This window comes from Plectropomus leopardus, chromosome 18 (genome assembly GCF_026936395.1).
Source record: "Plectropomus leopardus strain MGB_pleo_1.0 chromosome 18, ASM2693639v1, whole genome shotgun sequence".
Lineage (NCBI taxonomy): Eukaryota > Metazoa > Chordata > Actinopteri > Perciformes > Serranidae > Plectropomus > Plectropomus leopardus.
This window is the reverse complement of record NC_142193.1, coordinates 30,355,927-30,376,147: the sequence shown is the minus strand read 5'-3', so window position 1 is coordinate 30,376,147 and position 20,221 is coordinate 30,355,927. Positions and strand designations below refer to the sequence as shown.

The 20,221-nt window shown below is 36.9% G+C and overlaps 1 protein-coding gene across 5 annotated transcripts in view; it reads left to right on the top strand.

The window, feature by feature from the left end:
- LOC121937905 (myosin-10-like) overlaps positions 1-20,221 on the top strand; it is a 94,463-nt gene that overhangs the window by 55,470 nt on the left and 18,772 nt on the right. For 3 of the 5 annotated variants that reach the window (XM_088091289.1, XM_088091287.1, XM_088091288.1), the window contains 16 exons: positions 2,684-2,747; positions 3,759-3,857; positions 4,942-5,085; positions 5,218-5,313; positions 5,584-5,702; positions 6,286-6,438; positions 7,724-7,897; positions 7,982-8,155; positions 11,145-11,259; positions 12,781-12,843; positions 14,861-15,054; positions 16,000-16,121; positions 16,498-16,567; positions 17,073-17,233; positions 17,974-18,082; positions 19,129-19,260. In XM_088091289.1, coding sequence (XP_087947415.1) covers positions 2,684-2,747; positions 3,759-3,857; positions 4,942-5,085; positions 5,218-5,313; positions 5,584-5,702; positions 6,286-6,438; positions 7,724-7,897; positions 7,982-8,155; positions 11,145-11,259; positions 12,781-12,843; positions 14,861-15,054; positions 16,000-16,121; positions 16,498-16,567; positions 17,073-17,233; positions 17,974-18,082; positions 19,129-19,260 — 1,989 coding nt within the window. The remainder of the gene's footprint in view (positions 1-2,683; positions 2,748-3,758; positions 3,858-4,941; positions 5,086-5,217; positions 5,314-5,583; positions 5,703-6,285; positions 6,439-7,723; positions 7,898-7,981; positions 8,156-11,144; positions 11,260-12,780; positions 12,844-14,860; positions 15,055-15,999; positions 16,122-16,497; positions 16,568-17,072; positions 17,234-17,973; positions 18,083-19,128; positions 19,261-20,221) is intronic. The other 2 variants (XM_088091291.1, XM_088091290.1) reach the window with 1 other exon arrangement.

Below are 20,221 nucleotides of genomic sequence, written 5' to 3'. Positions count from 1 at the left end.
CAACAACAACAATAATAATAATAACAATAATAATAATAATGATGATGATAATAACAACAACAACAACAACAACAATAATAATAATAACAACAATAACAATAATACAATCCAAATTCATATATAAAACACATTTAAAAACAACAGAGTTGACCAAAGCACTGTACATCGATAAACAAATTAAAAAACTATAGTGATAAAATTAAAAAATAGCATAAAAGAGGACAAGAGAGGAAGAAAAACACCAAAGCTATTTAAAAAGGCAGTAAAACTACACGGTAAAGATGACAGAAGCTAATAATAATAATGATATTAACAATAATAAAGCAGAAGCAAGAAGGTTTTTTTGCAGAGGACAAAAATAAGAGACAAAAATAAAGACCAAATGTAAAGTAGAGTTTCCCAGTTTTCCATGTCTTCCACTTGAGAAGGTTTTAATTTTTTTAAAACTTTTTAATTTGACCAAAAAAGTTGTTTTTTATGTTACAATAAAGATTTTAGACACGATTGTAATTGATGTGGATTTTATTTTATTTTTCTTAAAATTTGGTCATTTTAAAAATGATTTATTTATTTAAGAATAGGGACTGTGCATATTAATGTACTTTTTTTTGCATGAAAATAAGTCAGATACTTTATATCTGCTGTCCCTGGGATCTTAAATTTATTTCCAAATGACATTTCAAAGTCTTTAAAAAAAGTCTTAAATTTAACTTGTCTTTGCCAAAAGGTAACAAAACATCAGCAGAACTATCTCTTTAATATTTATTTTTGGGGATTTTAAATTCAGATTTGTGGCTAGAATATTTTCATAAAACAACTATTAAGTTTGTTTTCTTGTTTTAAAAGTATTTGTTCTCTATTATAACAAAATTTCATGAAAAATCTGGTTTTATAAGAGGACTAATGCTGTATTTTTACGGTATAAAATTATGCATGCACACTATATGATATCATTTTGTTTTCTATGATCGTGTCGTGATGAGTTACAGGAATCACGACAATTATTGCTCCGAGCATTTTAAATTTTTGTATGACTAAGTAAACCATGTGGCTGAGGTTAACCACCGCAGCGTTCAGTCCTCATGAATCACCGGCTGTCTCAGATGAGACCAGCAGACAGATTTACACACACACACACACACACACTCACACACTCACACACACACACTCACACACACACTCACACACACACACTCACACACTCACACTTTCACTGTCAGGAAACCACAGACATGCCAGAGATTCTCTGACCTGTTAACCTGGCTTCTCCTAATATAGACATTTTGTTCTCCACCGTGTCTGCATGAATCCACAAAGTGGCGTCTAACATGCAGGACATTGCTGACATCATGGGCTTTTTTTTAATTAACCTGTGGAGTTTCATCAACCTGTTATGTAATTATCATACAGGATAGATTCAAAATAAATTGCACAAAATGCCACAGAAATGTGAGTTCACACACACGGACACAACTCAACAAAAACAACAAAATATGCAATATGCAGTCTAAATGTTAATTAAAACACACGGTTGCTTTTTGGGGTCGAAAGATTATCGACATGGCTGATTTTGTATTGTCCGATATTTATATTTTTATTTCAATGATCGCAGATGAAATTAGTTAATGAAAAAGTGTGTGTTTTACACTCGACCAACACCCAGGACGGCAGTTCAATACAATACCGTACATGCAAAGAAAGTGTCAGCATCAGAGGAACTTTTACACTGTAAAACCTTCATGGAGCTATTTCTATTCATTTATTTTTTTATTTAAATTTTCAGTGACCTTTACAAAAATACATTTGCAGGGAACTTGCTGTATATGATGTTAAAAGTTTCATTATTTGCTGAAGGCATTTAAACAAAGTTTATGTTCCAAATTCTAAATTTCGACAGAAATATTTTCATTTTTATTGTAAATGCACATCAGTTACAAATAGGTTATTGTCTCATTAAATACTAATAATCGGCATTGGTCTAGATAAAAAACAAAATTGGTCGACTCGTTGTTGCTTTACATGTTAATTATTGATGCCACACTTAAGCTGGTGGCAGAAGTATAAAGTTGGGAGGATTATTTCAGGGTTGCCAAGTCTTATTAAATATGTCAAAAGAGTCTGGTAAAATAAATTTGACCTTTCCTAGTTGAAGATACTGCATGACATCTCTTATCAACATAATGTAGGTGGAAGTTTGAGCCTGTTTCCAGTGCAATAAAATAATCTACGTGCTAAAAGGGTTATACATTTGCCACAGTTGAAAAGAGTCCTTTAAGAGGACCGTCCTCTCTCAGGACCCCAAATACAGCTAACAGTGCATCAGGTTGCCCCAGAAAAACAGAGTTTTAAATATGGAGTCCTTGAAAATAGATACGATACGATACGATACGATACGATACGATACGATACGATACGATACACTTTATTGCCCCTGTAGGAGAAATTTGTCTTGGACTAATTGCTGTGCAGATAACGCCTCCACAATTACAACGAAAACAATAATCACACTATGACATTAAAAACAGCCTGAACAAAAACAACACCAGATATGCAACTGCACACAGTCCCAGTTAGACTTTATATAACTTGTGCACACATTACACACAATAATTTGGACACGGCCCAAACATGTGCCCTAACAATCTGTGTTTTTTAACCTAAACACGCATCTTGTTTCCTGCAGGGGAAGTTCATCAGAATAAACTTTGACGTCACGGGCTACATCGTCGGGGCCAACATTGAAACTTGTATCCTCATTACTGCGACGGGCTGAAGGAGCAGACGCTCAGAGGAGCGTTTCAGACACAACAAAGGAGCTAAAAGACACACTGAGTTCAGATCTGAGAGCAGCGGTCAGGCTGCACGGCTCGCCGCGGCTCGTGCTCGCTCGACCACAAGAATGCGATTCTTCGTTCTGCATCTTCTCCAGATGGAGTCGGAGGCCGCTGAGCTCTGAGTTTGTATTTTAGGTCTTCATTATTCTTTATGTTTATTTATGTGCAGTGAGGATCGTAATGAGGTTTCTCTGGATACATTTCTTTGTTGCAACTCTCCACAGGAATTTATTGGATTCTTCTGAGAGCGACGATTTCTAGGAAGATTATTGGTGACTTCATTAGAGTTTTTGTATTAAAATAGCAGCTGCTTAGTTCGGGTTGCCTTTTAATGCTTTTTTGTTTTTTCATTTTCATAAGCAGTTTACCCTTTTAACCCAAGCACATTGATTTGATTCTCTGAAAAACGGGGAAAAGGCAATGAGCAACATTGCATAAAAATGCCCCACTAATCACAAGAAATAGAAAAAGGAGACAGAAAAATGCGTGTCAAATTAGTTTTAAAAACAGGGGATTTAAAAAGAAAAAAAACTCATTTTGTATTAATTATGATAGTTTTTTACAAAACGTGTATGATTTATTATCTGCATTTTTGTTTTTACTTTTCTTTTTTTAGACTTAATTTGAGGTAATTTCCTCCTTTTTTTAAATATGTTTTTTGCAAAATTTTGGGCCATCTCTTGTTAAGTTTCTCATTGCCTTCACCACAAGTTTTCGAAAGAAACTAATTTTCTTCAGGTTTTATGACATCAAGTTGGCAGCTCGTGTCAAATTTTCTCTAAGTTGCCGAATGAGATGAAGTCATTGATTTTTAAATAACCAGTTTTTTTCTCTTTTTCTAACATTTACTACAACAGTGACTGTGTCGGTTTTCTGTCTGATCACGCTTTAATCTCCCGGTCAGTCCTTAACGTTTGCTCTCAGATCTTCTGGAGAAGTCGAGGGCCATCAGACAGGCCAAAGATGAGAGGACCTTCCACATTTTCTACCGCCTGCTGGCAGGAGCCGGAGAGCATCTACGCAGTGAGTGTCTGACAGCTGCTGCCGGGGGGATAAACCCAAATATCAGAGCACCGACAGCGAGGTTTGATGTTAGCGCCAGTTTGCCGCGGGCGGGGAGGGCGAGCTACAGAAGGCTGGTTTGAATCATCACCGGCCAATTAATCTTTTTTCCCTCGTTAACTTTTAATTGACCTCGTTGGTACATTGTTTCATGATGACGTGTTTAGGTAGCATATGTCTCCTCTGAGGTCACTCAACCTCTCGCTCATTTGTCTGTTCGCTCTCTGAAAATAGACTCAACTGTCTTTACTGAGCATGAGTGTATGTGCAGCACCTGTAAGGATCCTGTCATCTGAAATGTTTCTTTAGAGGGCTGATCAGTACACATCATGGTCCTAATAAAGGACTTAAAGCCTGATTGTTGGTCTTTTACATAAAAAAATGAATGTCGGTTACATTCAAGCTCTGCCAGATGACATCACACGATGCTGATTAAGCCTCTCACCACCAGAACGTCCTCTATGTTCGGTCTTTCTCATACATATACTCAGTACGTTGAGATAAAATCGAAATCCCTGTTTTTTCCAATCAACGGTGTAATTTTACAGCACACAGACCGTCCGACCTGCAGCCCCAACAGTGTTTCCCATCAGTTACAAAGACTATGGCGGGCTGCCATGGTCTAATTTGTCCCGCCATATTCTCAGCGGAGCTGGACTGTTAATTAAGAGCCGTATTAAAACCCTGTTGTGTTATTTTCAGACGCGCAGCAGAACGTCAGGCGCATTAAAAGTGAAACTGAAGTATTCACTCTGCTCGGCCTAAAACTGTCACCTACAAAAATCTGCAAATACCTCCTCTCATGTATCGATGTGATCAGCTGTGAACGAATCACCAGATCAGTTATCCACCTCAGGAGTGACATTCAGCTGCAAAGGAGATAAAAAGACCTCGGCCTGCTGCGCTGCATTCACGGACCCGCAAAAACGTCGGATATTAGAGCATCTTAAAACTAAAGCATAAATAAGAAGATGCTGATACAGTTATCATTGAAATATTTAAAATCAAAAGTAAAAAAAAATCTTTCTTTTCTTTCCCTCTCCAGCGGACCTGCTCCTCGAGGGCTTTAACAACTACCGTTTCCTGTCTAATGGTAACATTCCCATCCCTGGCCAGCAGGACAAGGATAACTTCCAGGAGACGCTGGACGCCATGCACATCATGAGCTTCTCCCACGACGAGATTGTCTGTGAGTAAGACTTCCAGATGTGCCCCGAAACGCTCTTATTCTCCGTCTCTTTCTATAATTACATTGTTTCCTCTCTTTCATTACCTAATTCGCCTCCTGAGGATCACTTAAGTGTTTTCTCATCCTCGCCAGGCATGTTGAAGGTGGTCTCTGCAGTGCTGCAGTTTGGCAACATCGTGTTTAAGAAAGAGAGAAACACCGATCAGGCGTCGATGCCTGAGAACACAGGTGAACATCCAACACACACACACACACACACACACACACACACACACACACACACACACACACACAAACTGTAGCTTGTATTTTAAATAGGTTGAGTTGCTTTCAGGCTTATTTGTTTGACTTTAGATTTAATTATTTCAACTTACCGTCAAACTTGAATCAAGTTCTTGAGATATCAAAAAAATATCAGTTTTTTCAAATGAACTGTGAGCTCGTGTGAAATTCACATTTACATCGTAGATAAATTTAATGCTTCCTGCTTCCTCTCAGTGGCGCAGAAGCTCTGCCACCTGCTGGGAATGAACGTGATGGAGTTCACCAGAGCGATCCTCACCCCGCGGATCAAAGTGGGTCGAGACTACGTGCAGAAGGCACAGACCAAAGAGCAGGTGAGCAGCATCTAAAACTCATCTATCAGCGAGGAATATGTTTGCACAGCATGTTTAATTATTTTTTTTTAGCTGTTAAATAGGCAAAAACCTGTAAAAGTTCTAGTTTTTATATCTGTGGTTTCGTATCTTTCTGTTTATAGTACACCTAACATTTGCAGAAAAGGTTTAAACATGTTTTCTAATGGTTTGTCTTTACTGTGTTTCATACAACAAAGTTTATAATTTTACAAGGGATGCACGATAATATCGGTAGTCGGTCAGTGGTATCGGCAGTTATTGGTTTTAAAAATATCTGAATTTTAATAAAATATTTACATAGGAAAAAGGAAAATAAAATACAAAAAAACCCCAATAATAATAACATTGTTTTTGTTGTTGTTGTTATTATTTTCAAATAATATATATTAATTTATTTATTTATTGACATTGAACAAGTAGGAAACATTAACCTTCAGTTGCAGTATTTTGCTTATTTTGCTCAGTGAATGAATTTTACATATAGTGATACACATACACTTCTGCTCATGTCTCAGTGAGCTAACTCATGACTCTGGTCTCGTCCTCGGTGTTGTTTCGGCAGGCTGACTTTGCTGTTGAAGCCCTGGCGAAGGCGACGTATGAGCGGCTGTTCCGCTGGCTGGTCCACCGCATCAACAAGGCCCTGGACAGGACCAAACGCCAGGGGGCGTCTTTCATCGGCATCCTGGACATCGCTGGCTTTGAAATCTTTGAGGTACTGATTGTGGCGCTTTAATGCGATTAAACTCATTTCCACAAAAAAAACTCAAACTGCCTTATAGATACTATAGTTTGTTTATTTATGCATATATTAAATAAAATCCAGTGATCCTAGAGAATTAAGAATAAGTGATTGTTATCTGTATATGTGGCTGAATCTGTTTAACCAGCTAAATTATCTGTATCCGTATGTGTGTTCGGAAAGAGTGGGATTCAAACCTGAAATGAGTGGGACCTAAACGGGAGATGTTATTTATACCTTATATTAGGGTTGGCGATATGGCTTTTATCTTTTAAGGCTATATTGCGATACAAAATATATATATATATATATATGACAATATCTTTAAATGCCCTTTAAACTAATGCTAACAACTAAAATAAATTAAAAAAATGTTTAATGAACTGCAGATATAGTAAAGTCAAATGAAGTACATTAAAGTTGAATAAAGTAGCTAATGTGAAAAAATAACGTTTAATACACTGCTGTTATAATAACATTTAATACAATACGGTAATAAGTAAGTACGTATGCTTATAATAACGGATAAACAGACACCGCGGTGTCTTTAACCGTGAGGATTCATTCACTGTGAGCAGGCAACAAACTAACAGCTCTCCAGTTCATATATTACTAAGTCTTGATCAGAGCTCTGCAAATACAAACACACACTTCACCTGCTCACACTTCCACTCATCAAGTTAGACTGTTACCGCAGCGCCGTTTAACCTGATTTATTCTCTGTAAGCTGGAAACAAACTAACATCTCTTCGGTTCAGATATAGTATTTGCAAATAATCACAGTGTGGAGCTCTGCAAAAACCCTGCTTTGTGTGTGTGTGTCTTTGAGAGCGAGAGATCCGAAATGCTGGTGGCTTATAAAAATGACGTGCAAATGTATACTTTACTGTACTATAGTAATAATAATAATATATTTTATTTATAAAGCGCTTTTAAAGGAACTCAAAGACACTGTACAAAAGTAAAAAAGCAACATAAACATAATTACATAACACAGAAATACACAGCAAACAAATTGATGATTTACTTAAAAAAGTGAGTTTTTAGGAATTATTTAAATTTGGATGTGTCGGTACAGACTTGAATATGTGTTTGGAGTGAGTTATATACGTTATATCGTCCACCCGTACCTGAAATTGATATGGTTTGATGTGTTGATATATTTAGTATTATTTATTTTTTTAAAAATTCACAGAAAAATCTCAGAATCGAGCTTTAGATCACAACTAACAATCTGGTGCTTTGCGTTTCCTTTCAGCTGAACTCATTCGAGCAGCTGTGCATCAACTACACCAACGAGAAGCTGCAGCAGCTCTTCAACCACACCATGTTCATCCTGGAGCAGGAGGAGTACCAGAGGGAGGGCATCGAGTGGAGCTTCATCGACTTCGGCCTCGACCTGCAGCCCTGCATCGACCTCATCGAGAGGCCGGTCGGTGCTCTCCCGCTCTGTGCGTTTGTGACCGCGTGTGTCTGTTTTCAGATATTCCTGTTAAACGAATTCTGTCTTCCTCAGACGAACCCCCCTGGTATCCTCGCTCTGCTGGACGAGGAGTGCTGGTTCCCCAAGGCCACCGACAAGACCTTTATAGACAAGGTCCTCCAGGAGCAGGGCACACACACCAAGTTTCAGAAGCCGCGACAGCTCAAGGACAAAGCGGACTTCTGCATCATTCACTACGCCGGGAGGGTACGTACGATTCTGGCTGCTCTCTTACCTAAATGATAACTGCTGTTTGTTTTTTCAACCTGGACTCTATTTTCCCGGTTTTTGTGCCATGAACAAAATAAAATAGAATACAAAACAAAACAGAAAAAAAAAACAATCAAATATTATTAACTATGTGAATTAAGGGTTTATGTAAACCATATATATATTTATTTATATTCTTATTTATTTATTTATTTATTTATTTATTTATTTTTCATCTAAATATTTTATTTCTGCTCTTCTGGGTGATTTTCCTCCATGTTCGACGTGGTAGGATGGTTTGTTAAGTTGCTCGTATTTTTTAAAAATAAGGAAATGTTAGACTCAGTCGTAGTCTCTCTATGCCGACATGTCCAAATAAAGAAAAAAAAATCAAATCAAATAATCCTTTTCTGCCAATATATCTTCCTAAATCCCACACATTGGACCTTCAAACTGAGTCTGACAGGTCAGGTGAGTGATATTTTAGGGTTTTTTCTGTTTAAACAAAAAGGATCTTACTGTCTACTCAAAACCGTCTGTCTCTGAAAAGGCTGGGCGATGAAACGATAACGATATCAATCGCGATATAACTTTTCTTCACTTGAAATATGAGATGTGAGAGCCATGTCCGCTCTGCTCTCATTCTCCGTCGTTGTCTCCGCCGGTGTCTCCAAATGTCCGCTAGCTCTCATTATTAACGTGCATCACTGGTTATGATGTCTTCATACCTCACAGGAGTCAAAGGGAACCTTTAAGCTTGACCGAAATAGTGATTTGATGTATATCGTGATATATATCGATATCGACTGATATAAAAAAAAACCATATCGCCCAGCCCTACTCCCTGATAATGTCGTCAGTCACTCGGACCAAAAATCGAAACCTTTCTGTGACTTTCCGTGCATTGACGACACAAAATGAGTGTTTACGCTGCAGCCTGTTTCACTGCTGGCAGCTGCAGCGCTGCTGCTCAACACTGGACCAATTAAAAAAAAATGTTTCCATTAGTCACACACAAACAGCGGAAAATAGAGTCCAGGTTGGAAACTTACCTTTCATGTAAGCTTCTACTCTAACAACACAACAGGCGTTTTTTAAAAAACCATTATTCATGTCTGCTTTACAGCCTCAGATTTTTCCTTATGCAACAGCTCTGTTTGTGTCCCGCTTTGAAGCCTCTCGGAGGCAAAGATTTAACTCCCCTGAAGGCGCCGTTAACCAGGTCATTGCCTGGAAACAATAGCCCAGTTGTCGTACCGCTGCTGCAGAAAAACCCACATCTGGTTCACATTGGTGCGCGAATCGAGTCCTCGGTGCCTGGCGGGTTACATAACGGAGGTTTTCAACTTTCACCTTTGTGTGGTGGTCTGCCATCTGTGAAGGGAAACCGATCCACATTCCTGAGAGGACGCTCGTCAGTCGCAGCGTGAAATCTGATATCCCAGGAGTCGTTTAATTAGGTTTACCTGTCTCAGTGCAGAGCATCGGTCAGTCGTGTCCAAACATCAGTCCTGGAGCTGCGCCGTGCCATGACAAACAGGTGGAAATCTCAGATTCAGCCCGATATCGAACGCCGAAGCCAGCTTTAAATTTGAACTTCATCAAATAAACCCCACATGACAGAGTGAAGAGCAACATGAGCGGCAAACACTGTGAGTTTGCTTTTCCAGGATTCTGATGAAACCCATATGGAGATCTGACATTCCTGCTCTCGGGTTGCAGACAGTGTCAGTTACTTATTATGTCCCGCTCTGATTCAGCACTCTTCAGACGTTTGAAAAACACGTCCGAGGGAAAGTCTTCGTCGAGTTTCAATCCCATCAGCACACTGTGGGCCAGTAAGACCCGACCGTGCTGTCAGTTAAATAAAATCAGGGTTCGTACGGTCATTCATAACCTGCAAGAAGCCACTGCCAGGCCTGAAAAAAAAATGGGAAAAATAAATTAGGGATCCTTAAAAAGTCTTAAAAAGGCGTTAAATTCATGGATTTGAAAATAAGGCATTAATTTGTATTAAATTAACCTCAAAAAGTCTTAAAAATGCTCAGACATGGGAAGTAGGATTTTATGAACATTTTTTTTTCTGAAATATCGTATTGAAATCTGAAAATATTTGGTAGCATCCATTTTTTTTGTTAAATAATATAATAAAAACCTCTTTTTAAAGTTGTCACGATTGGAATCAAGCCATGAAATCTCACATGCAGAGTGAAAAACACAAAATCGCCCAGAAAACCGTCCAGAAACGCCAGATATTTCCCATTTCTGTTGGTAAACCAAATAGATACTTTAAATAATAATGTAGTATGTTCATTGTCTTCCATGTGTTTCACTCTATAAAGGTTTTTTTTCCAATATTTGATGTTGATATTAATAATAATAATAATAATAATAATAATAATACATTTTATTTATGGGTGCGTTTCAGGACACTTAAGGTCACCGTACAAAAAACAACAACAATAAATCAGCATAAATCACATATCATATATGTCATCACGTAATGTGAAGTTTTCACTGGAAAAACAAGTCGTTTTTTTTATTTTCCAATAAACATTTGGGCAAATGGTTTTAAAAAAAATGGTCTTAAACTTAATTTCGAGTGGCATTTTTATTTTTTTTTAAATCTTAAATCTACCTTACATTAAGCTGCAGGAACCATGTAAATATACCTTGTAAGTTTGGGGAAAGTCATGGAAATCTGCTTCACAAACCTGTATAATGATGCATGATGTTTCCAAGGACCACTGGAAACTTTGTCTAATTTTGGAGATAAATAGTATATTACACAATAGCTTGTTTGACTGACTGCAGGCCCAAAATATTTACATAATTTTCTGTCTTTTTCTTTTTTCCGCGGTTATTTATGTATCGTTTCTCCTCTCATCCCTTCAGCTTATTCTGGGAATGTAACACTTGATCTGTTTGAGATTTTCGATGGAAACGCAGTCGAACCATTAAAACTGATGAGTCACTGTTTCTTCAGGTGGACTACAAAGCCGACGAGTGGCTCATGAAGAACATGGATCCTCTGAACGATAACGTGGCGACGCTGCTGCACCAGTCCACCGACAAGTTTGTGGCTGAGCTCTGGAAAGATGGTGAGCCTCTACAGCTTCTTTTTTTTTTGTATTTATTTTGCTGTGTAGGAGCACAAATAGCTCTTAATTGCACAAAAGTGTATCAAGATGTAGGCCACAGTTTTATCTGCAGTTTGAATTCTGATAAACCTTCATAAATCTTTCTTCACACATTTAGAAGGACACTTTATCGATTGTGGTATCAAATCTGGTGCAGATGTTCATGCCCCCTTTAGGATTACAGTTTTAGTGATACTTAAGTTTTCAGCATCAGAGCTTTTATTTTATTTTTATTTTTTTTACCAAAATGTCTTCCAAACTAATGATATTCAGCCTCAGCTGTACTTTGTGTTTATTGCTAATTTAAACACGGTAATGTTGAAATAAGATGGTCAACATTAAACCTGCAAAATTTCAGCGTGTTAGCATTTCATGCAAGGTTTTTTTTTCAAAGGCAATTCAAAATTATTTCATTTATTCCCTTCAGGGGAATAAATTTCCTTATTTTCCTTATTATTATTATTTCCTTCAGGCTTCTCAAAGTAAAAGTCATCCTCTGCATTATATAAATACTGTATATTACATCAGTCCGTTCGTCAACACTGGGAATTTCTTTTATTGTATTTAATTTGTTTTTTTATGGATCACACACAGCTTAAATGGAAATGGGAATGGTTTTATAACACTGTCTGGACTAATCTTTCTCCTGATTAATTTTCAGCTGCGATGAACCAACAGCGGCTTTGATAATATTACAGCGCATGAGCTGACATTTACTTCAGTCCTCCTAACAGCTAATCAGCGCCTGTGGAAGTGTGTGCAGGTGCACCTCGAAACATTAGAATATCGAGAAAAAGTTCATTTTTCCTCCTAATTTAATTCAAAAGGGTAAACTTTTATATATTGTGTGTTCATTACAGGTAAATTGAAATATTTCAAGCCTTTTTTGTTTTTATTTTGATGATTATGCTTATATAAATCATGAAAATCAGAAATATGACATCTCAAATTATTAAAAAATAAAAATACAGAAATGCACAACTTTTGAAAATATGTTCATTATATACACAATACTTAGTTGGTGCTCGTTAACTATGAAATACTGCATTACTGTGACACGGAGCTGATTATTGAAGCCCAGCAGCCTTCAGCTCGTCTTTATTTTTGGGTCAGATTTTTCTAATATTTTGATTATTATTATTATTATTAATATTTTTGTATTTATTTATTTTTTTACATTTTTCTAGCTGTAAGCCTTAATGATCAAATATAATAATAATAATATAAAAAAGCTTGAAACAATTTAGTTTATGTCTAGAATATATTCACGTGTCCCTTTCTTAAATAAATGATGAGAAAATATTGAACTTTTTCCCAATATTTTAATTTTTTGAGATGCCTGTGAGTATGTGTGTGTGTGTGTGTGTGTGTGTGTGTGTGTGTGTGTGTGTGTGTGTGTGTGTGTGTGTGTGTGTGTGTGTTTGCGTTTTTTCCCTCCCTCACTCCTCTGTCTTCTCTCTGTCCGTGTCTCTGTTGCTGTAGACATTCAGACGTTTCAGAGAGCCTCTTTCTATGACAATGTGTCTGGGCTCCATGAAGCTCCAGGTGAATGATAGTAACCTTTGTGCACCGCTGGCTTCTCCTCATCCTCTTCACCGGAGGGGTCTCCGGTTCCCCGTCCTGTCCTGGCTGCACTGTGCACCCCTCGATAAACTCCCCTCTGGCTTTGCATGGCTGTAAAGACCTCTGATACTCGACATTTCATTCCTCCATGAGTGCTGGCGGCTCGCTGCCGCAACAACTGTTGCTCCAAGTAATCATGAAGTGATCGTGCAAAAAAAAAAAAACGGCCAAAACTCTGAGATGGGGAATTTTAGGATTCCACATTTTGAAGCAGTTTTTTGGCCATGGTACATTTTTGTTGACTACAAGGGGAAAAGTAAAGATCGGTGGCACGCTGTGCTTAAAAAAGGTGTCACATCTAAAAAAGGGAAATGGATTGATGAAGAAATGAGTCCTAAAACGCAGAAGTCCGTTAGTATTTTTGCACTTCCAGTTCCCTCGTCTCAAAACCTAAAAATAAGTGGCTAAATCGGACTACAGTGTAGTGTACTACACTGCAACAGTCACACTCCAACTCTGTTTATAATATTTTTCGATTGTGTTTTAATGTGTTTTTACAGTATTCGTCGTGGTGACGCTTAAGTCGTGCGACCACGATGTAGTTGGCTTATAGTCTAACGAAAGCTTTCTGCTTTTTTCAAAAAACATGAGGAAAAAATGCAATGAGGAACTTGGCAAGAAATTGCAAGAAATTTGTAAAAAGTGACCAGAAAATGATTTCAAAATTTGTTTTAAAAGGGGGAGGGTATTAGAAAATAACTAAAAAATAGAGAACATTTTTCAGAGAATTTGTTTTTAATTATTATAAATTAAAATTTAAAATGATGCTACAGAATTATTATTATTATTATTATTATTATTATTATTATTATTATTATTATTATTATTATTATTATTATTATTAATTTTCAGCACTTTTTTGGCTGTTTTTTTTAATACTTAGTTTTGTGCTTATTTTAAGGTATTTTTTGTCACATTTTTACAAAATTTTAATTTTTGGGCCATGTTTTGTCAAGCTGCTCATTGCGTTTTCGCCATGGTTTTGTATTTAGAGCATTTTATTGGGAGGGTTCAATTTGCACAAACTGTAGCAAATATACACAAACACAGAAAAAACTGATATTTATACAAAAGCAGCATGAAAATCAGTACTGCTTTTACATAACTTGTACAGACACTGCTTTTCTCTAGGATTTTTAAAATATAAAAAAGTAAGACAATAGAACAACTAAAGAAAACAAAATGCACAACCCAGACGTCCCGGACTAGGATGCTACGTTCAGTTTATAGCACAAATCATCAAATGGCATCCCGCGTTTGTATCGTCGTGTCCTTTATGACTCACTCCGGGCAGAGACGGCGCAGCAGAACGCCGGCCGCATCGAAACTGAAACTCAGCCGTTCACCCTGCTCGGTTAAAAAGTTTATTTTCACTTACAAACTGCTGCTCTCATCCATCCGTGTGATCGGATCCACAGATCAGTTATCTGCGAGTGACAAACTGCCGCTGAGGAAAAAAAACAAAGAAGTCACGGAGAGCTCCGTGTGCTGCGCTGCGTGCACAGACCCACAAACACGTCGGCAGCCACCGCCACACAAACACCGTCAGTCTGTAGGATACACTAATGTTTTAGTACACGCACATACTCACGTGGTCGCTCAGATCTGTTAGATTCGGCTTCAGAATCACTTTTGAATGATTGATTGTTCGGCAGAGAAACCAGCGTTTAAAATCAAGCCTGATGTTCTCTGGTCACAGCTGGCGTGACGCCATCGTCTGTCCTCATGCTTTATCACAAAATCAGAAAAGAGCAAAACCTGCTCAATTCAACACTTTATTGGCAACAATTCCTGATGAACATCCACATTGGATTCAAATAAACGACTCAGGAGTCATCTGGCTTTTCTCTTTTCTGCGTTCATAAAAAGAAAACGCAGCGTTTTGCCTTCGGTCACTCCACACGTTCACCGCGTCTTTCTCTTCATTTTTCCTCCCCAGTCGACAGAATCGTGGGTCTGGACCAGGTTGCGGGCATGAACGAGACGGCGTTTGGCGCCGCCTACAAGACGAAGAAGGGCATGTTTCGCACCGTGGGGCAGCTGTACAAGGAGCAGTTATCCAAACTGATGGCCACACTGAGGAACACCAATCCCAACTTTGTCCGCTGCATCATCCCCAACCACGAAAAAAGGGTGAGTGTCACAGTCCGGACTGAGGACGGCTCGACTCAATACTCACGTGACGAGTTTTGGTTTCAAATACAGTCTCCAGTTCATGCTGCATTCATGTGATGTCGGAGGGTTTTCAGAGTCCGGAAGTCCTTTTTCTGACTTTGTTGTGTAAAGTGGGAACAACATGGAAACTACAAAAAAGATTAAAAAGGTTACATTTTAATGCTAAGATATTTTAGATATGATCGTTTTGCGTTTAATCTAGGTCACTCTTCATGGACAGCAGTTCACATACAATATTATACTTTACATGTGATCAAAAATTGATATTTAATACGTGAATTAATAAAAAAAGTTTCTTACCATCGACCAAACATTGACTTTTGCCGCCATGTTTTTGCATTTCTGACGTCAAGATGGCAACTCCTTGTTTTCGTGAGCGTACTTCACCGATAAGGCTGATTCTTCTGACTCTGAAAATAACGTCATCGATGTTAATGTACTCGTCTGAAATGCTTTTTCGTTAAAGGTTTGCCTGCTTGCTGCAGCTACTAGAAGCATACTAAAATGTGCAACTACAAAAAGAAAATGATAGCTACTGGGAACAAAATAAATAACATTTTACCGTCAGTTCTTGACACTGTTTCCGTGTTTTCCTACATTTCTGCTGCACTGAAACGTCACGTAAACACACCACAGGTATCACTGAAATTTCCCAATTTCCCGCTCATAATTCTGACTTTGGAGGGCCGTTTATGTGCTCATAACTCATAAATATGATATTTCGAGGAGCACGTGAAGACATTATTACAATCACAACGTTTATAAATTCTTTTTGATTTCATCACACAGTGTTTCTTTTATTATATCATATTATAATCTCTATTCAAGTTTGAGCAAAACTTATTTGTCCAGAACCTTAACACATACATGAAAACGTTCCTCCTCCTCCTCTTCCTCCTCCAGGCTGGTAAACTGGACCCCCACCTGGTCCTGGACCAGCTCAGGTGTAACGGAGTCCTGGAGGGGATCCGTATCTGCAGACAGGGCTTCCCCAACCGCATCGTCTTCCAGGAGTTCAGACAGAGGTACTGCTGTCGCGTCAGCGCACACGAAACACACATAAAAGTACATTATTGCTATAAGCAGATAAATAATAATGATAATAATAATAGATTATGGATTTGGTGATATCACCTGTTAATCTTTTCATTGTTTTTTAAGCTTTAAAATGTGTGTACTCATTACTCGGCCCTCGTCTGTTTTCACTACTGTGGGGGCCACACGAAGGCCCCAGCGTTATCAACGTATTGAATTTTTTATTTAATGTTTCTTATCCCTTCCTCCTGTCTACTGTTCATTTGTAAAAGTTATTATGGTCTGTAGACTGCTGAAACCAAGATGCCCTTTGGGATTAATGAATAGTTTGAGTCTGAGTTTGAATTGTCTCTGTTCTGTGTTCAGGTATGAGATCCTCACTCCCAACGCCATTCCCAAAGGCTTCATGGATGGCAAGCAGGCCTGTGAGAGAATGGTGAGGACTCGTCCCTCAGTTCAGGACTAATGAAATGATCTCTGCTGCTATTTTTATTTTTATTCTTAATATTTTAATTTTTATAATTTTAATTTTTATTTTTACTTTTATTATTTTTAATTTTGTTATTTTTTATTATTTATTTATTTTTATTTCATTTTATTTTTTATTTTTATTAAATTAACGTTGTTGTTGTTTGTAATAAAATTAATAATAATAATTTAAATTATATTTTTCTGACAGTGGGTTTGAGGAAGTTTGGGAACAGTAGAGCCATCGCAGTTTATCAAACCATGTGATACAGAGAAAAACGATGGCACCGAAATCTGACGTTTTTGAAGCATAAAGCACTTTGATCAGGGAATTAATAAAGACTTATTTTATCTTTAAATTATATTTATTTGAGAGAACAATCTGAATAACTAACTGAGAAGCCGATAAATCTTTAAAAAAGTGTTTATGGGAATGATGTGCTAGAATTAAAGAAGCGTTTCCTCCTTTTCAGATTAAAGCTCTGGAGCTCGACGGGAACCTGTTCAGGATCGGTCAGAGTAAGATCTTCTTCAGGGCCGGAGTCCTGGCTCACTTAGAGGAAGAGAGGGACCTGAAGATCACCGACATCATCATTTACTTCCAGGCCGTCTGTCGGGGATATTTGGCACGCAAGTAAGAGCTGCTTTTCTGCTGCTGTCTGCATCCGACACCCCGAACTGAAACAGATCATTTCTATATATTCATCAATCAATCAGTCGATCAGACTTTATTTCTTTTCTGCACTTTTCATAGAAGCAAAACTGTAACACAAAGTCATTCATACAATAAAAGCAGAACAAACAAACCTGCTTCTACTACTACCAATGATAATAATGATAAACTAATACACAGGATAAAAGCCATAAATAAAAAGATAAAAATGAGCTAATATGTAACTACCACTACTACTGCTACCAATAATAATAATAATAATAATAATAATAATAATAATAATAATAATAAATAAATAAATAAATGAATAAAATACTCTCAAAAGTACCTAAGAACCTATAGATAAAAGATTAATATTAATTAATTTTATTTTACTACTACTACTACTACTACTACTACTACTAATAATAATAATAATAATTATATTAATTATCATATAAAAATAATAAATAAATAAAAATACTCTCAAAAGTAGATAAAAGTTAAGTTAGACAGAGTTAGATAGATAGTTAGTTAGATAAATAGATAGATAGATAGATAGACAGATAGATAAATAAATAGGTAAAGTTCAATTAAAAGTCAGACTAAAAAGGTCGGTCTTGAGTTTGCTTTTAAAAATATCTTATTGTATTTGATCACAAAAACCTGAACTGTACCGTCGTCTGACTGCCTCTCTGCCGTCCTCCTCTCTGATGTCTCAGGGCTTTTGCCAAAAAGCAGCAGCAGCTCAGCGCTCTGAAGGTCCTCCAGAGGAACTGCGCCGCGTACCTGAAGCTGCGTCACTGGCAGTGGTGGAGACTCTTCACCAAGGTGTGTGTTCGTTTACGAGGTGCATCTCAAAGTCAAATTATATTGTGAAAAAGTTCATTTTTCATGTAATTTAACTCAAAAGGAAAACTTTCATAGATCGTATATTTACTACATGTAAACTGAAATATTTCAAGGCTTTTTTGGTTAAAATTTTGATGATTATGGCTGATATAACTCATGAAAATCATGAACATTTCCTGAAGTGATTCAAAATACAGAAATATTCAAAGTGTGTTAATTTATATACTCAATTCTTGGTTGGGGGCCCTTCATGGGGGTCCTGTGAATTACTGCATTAATGTGGCACAAAGGTGATCAAGCTGTGGCCCCGCTGAGCTGTTACCGAAGCCCAGGTTGCCTTGATATTGGCCTTCAGCTTGTCTGTATTTTTTTTCCTTTTTTTTAATATTTTGAAAAATTAAAAAAAAGGAAAAAAATAACAATAATTTTAAATAATTCAAATAATTAATTAACAACATATATATATAATTTATATATATATTATTTATTTATTTATTTATTTTTTAACGTTTGCAAAACATTTTTCCAGCATAGACCATAATTATCAAAATTAAAATAAAAAAGTTTAGTTATGTTTATGTAATGAGTCCAGAATACATATTTAATCTTCCCTTTCTTCAGTAACTGATGGAAAATATTGAACTTTTTTGCAATGTTTCTGTGAGATGCACCTGTACATTTATTTTTATGTTTATTTTTATTTTATTTTATTTTATTTACCTTTTATATCTTATCTCTCTACTTTTTTATTGTAAATCTTTATCCTTTATTATCTTTTTATATTTTATTTCTATTTAAAGCACTTTGAATTGTATGAAATGTGCTGTACAAATAAATATATTCAAATAAATAAAGCTGCCTTGCCCACATGCAGGTTGTGTGTTGACCTCTAGAGGTCACTGCTCTCCCACTAACCTCTGAATCTGTGTGTGTGTGTGTGTGTGTGTGTGTGTGTGTGTGTGTGTGTGTGTGTGTGTGTGTGTGTGTGTGTGTGTGTGTGTGTGTGTGTGCGCGTGTGCGTGCAGGTGAAGCCTCTGCTGCAGGTGACCAGGCAGGAGGAGGAGATGCAGGCGAAAGATGAGGAGCTGGTGAAGGTGAAGGAGAAGCAGACCAAAGTGGAGGGAGAGCTGGTGGAGATGGAGAGGAAACACCAGCAGGTCTGTTACAAACGCAGCATTAGTACCAAATTACAACAAACTACATTTAACCCTTAGAGGGCTGTCTGGCCAATTCACACGCTTTTCATTATTGATCATTTTGACTGTGTTCATGCATATGGCATCAATTTTGGCAGGATTTTTTTCTTTGTTTGTTTAATCCTGTCATTTTAAGCTCCTACAATAAGTCTAAAACACACTGTGGAAACTAAATAGTTACATTCAGACTGTTCAGGTCAAAAAATGCTCCATTGAAACCCATTCAAACTGACATTTTTGATCCCACAGCCATCAGAGCAGAAAAACAGGACTTGTATTATTTCTGGGTGTCATTCTGGGCTTTTGACTCTGAATTTGTCATTTTGACTATTTTCCACCTGATGAGGTCATTTTGACCATATTTGGCATATGGAGGAAATACATGCTGTTTCCACTAGGTGACCTGTCACAGTCAATGTAGCTGCTGATCACTGACATATCCCAGACTGAGATCATTAAAAAAAACTGTTTTGCATATACTATATCGAAAATAATTCAGTTTTTTTTAACATCCAAAAACATAGTGGCATCAAGAAAAAAAATCATTTAAATTGTTAAAATTCTGAAAATTACTAATTATTTGAAATGTATGATTAGGACTGATGTAGGTTTAAAATAAACTCAATGAAAGTAGAAAATAATATTAATGTATAATATTTTTATAGCCTGATTTTGAAAAGCGCATTTTGTGTGCATAGCGGTGTATGCGCATTTGACACTGTACCAAAAAATTAATAATGTATAAAAATCAATGTTGGTGCTGATCATTGACATATCCCAGAGTGTATTGCATTTAAAGGGCTAAAATCCTTAAAATTAATGCATATTTGATATTTGTGATGATAAAGGATGTTGGTTAAGAAATTAACTCAATTAAATTAGAAATTAATATTTATGTATAATATTTTTTTAAAGCTTGATT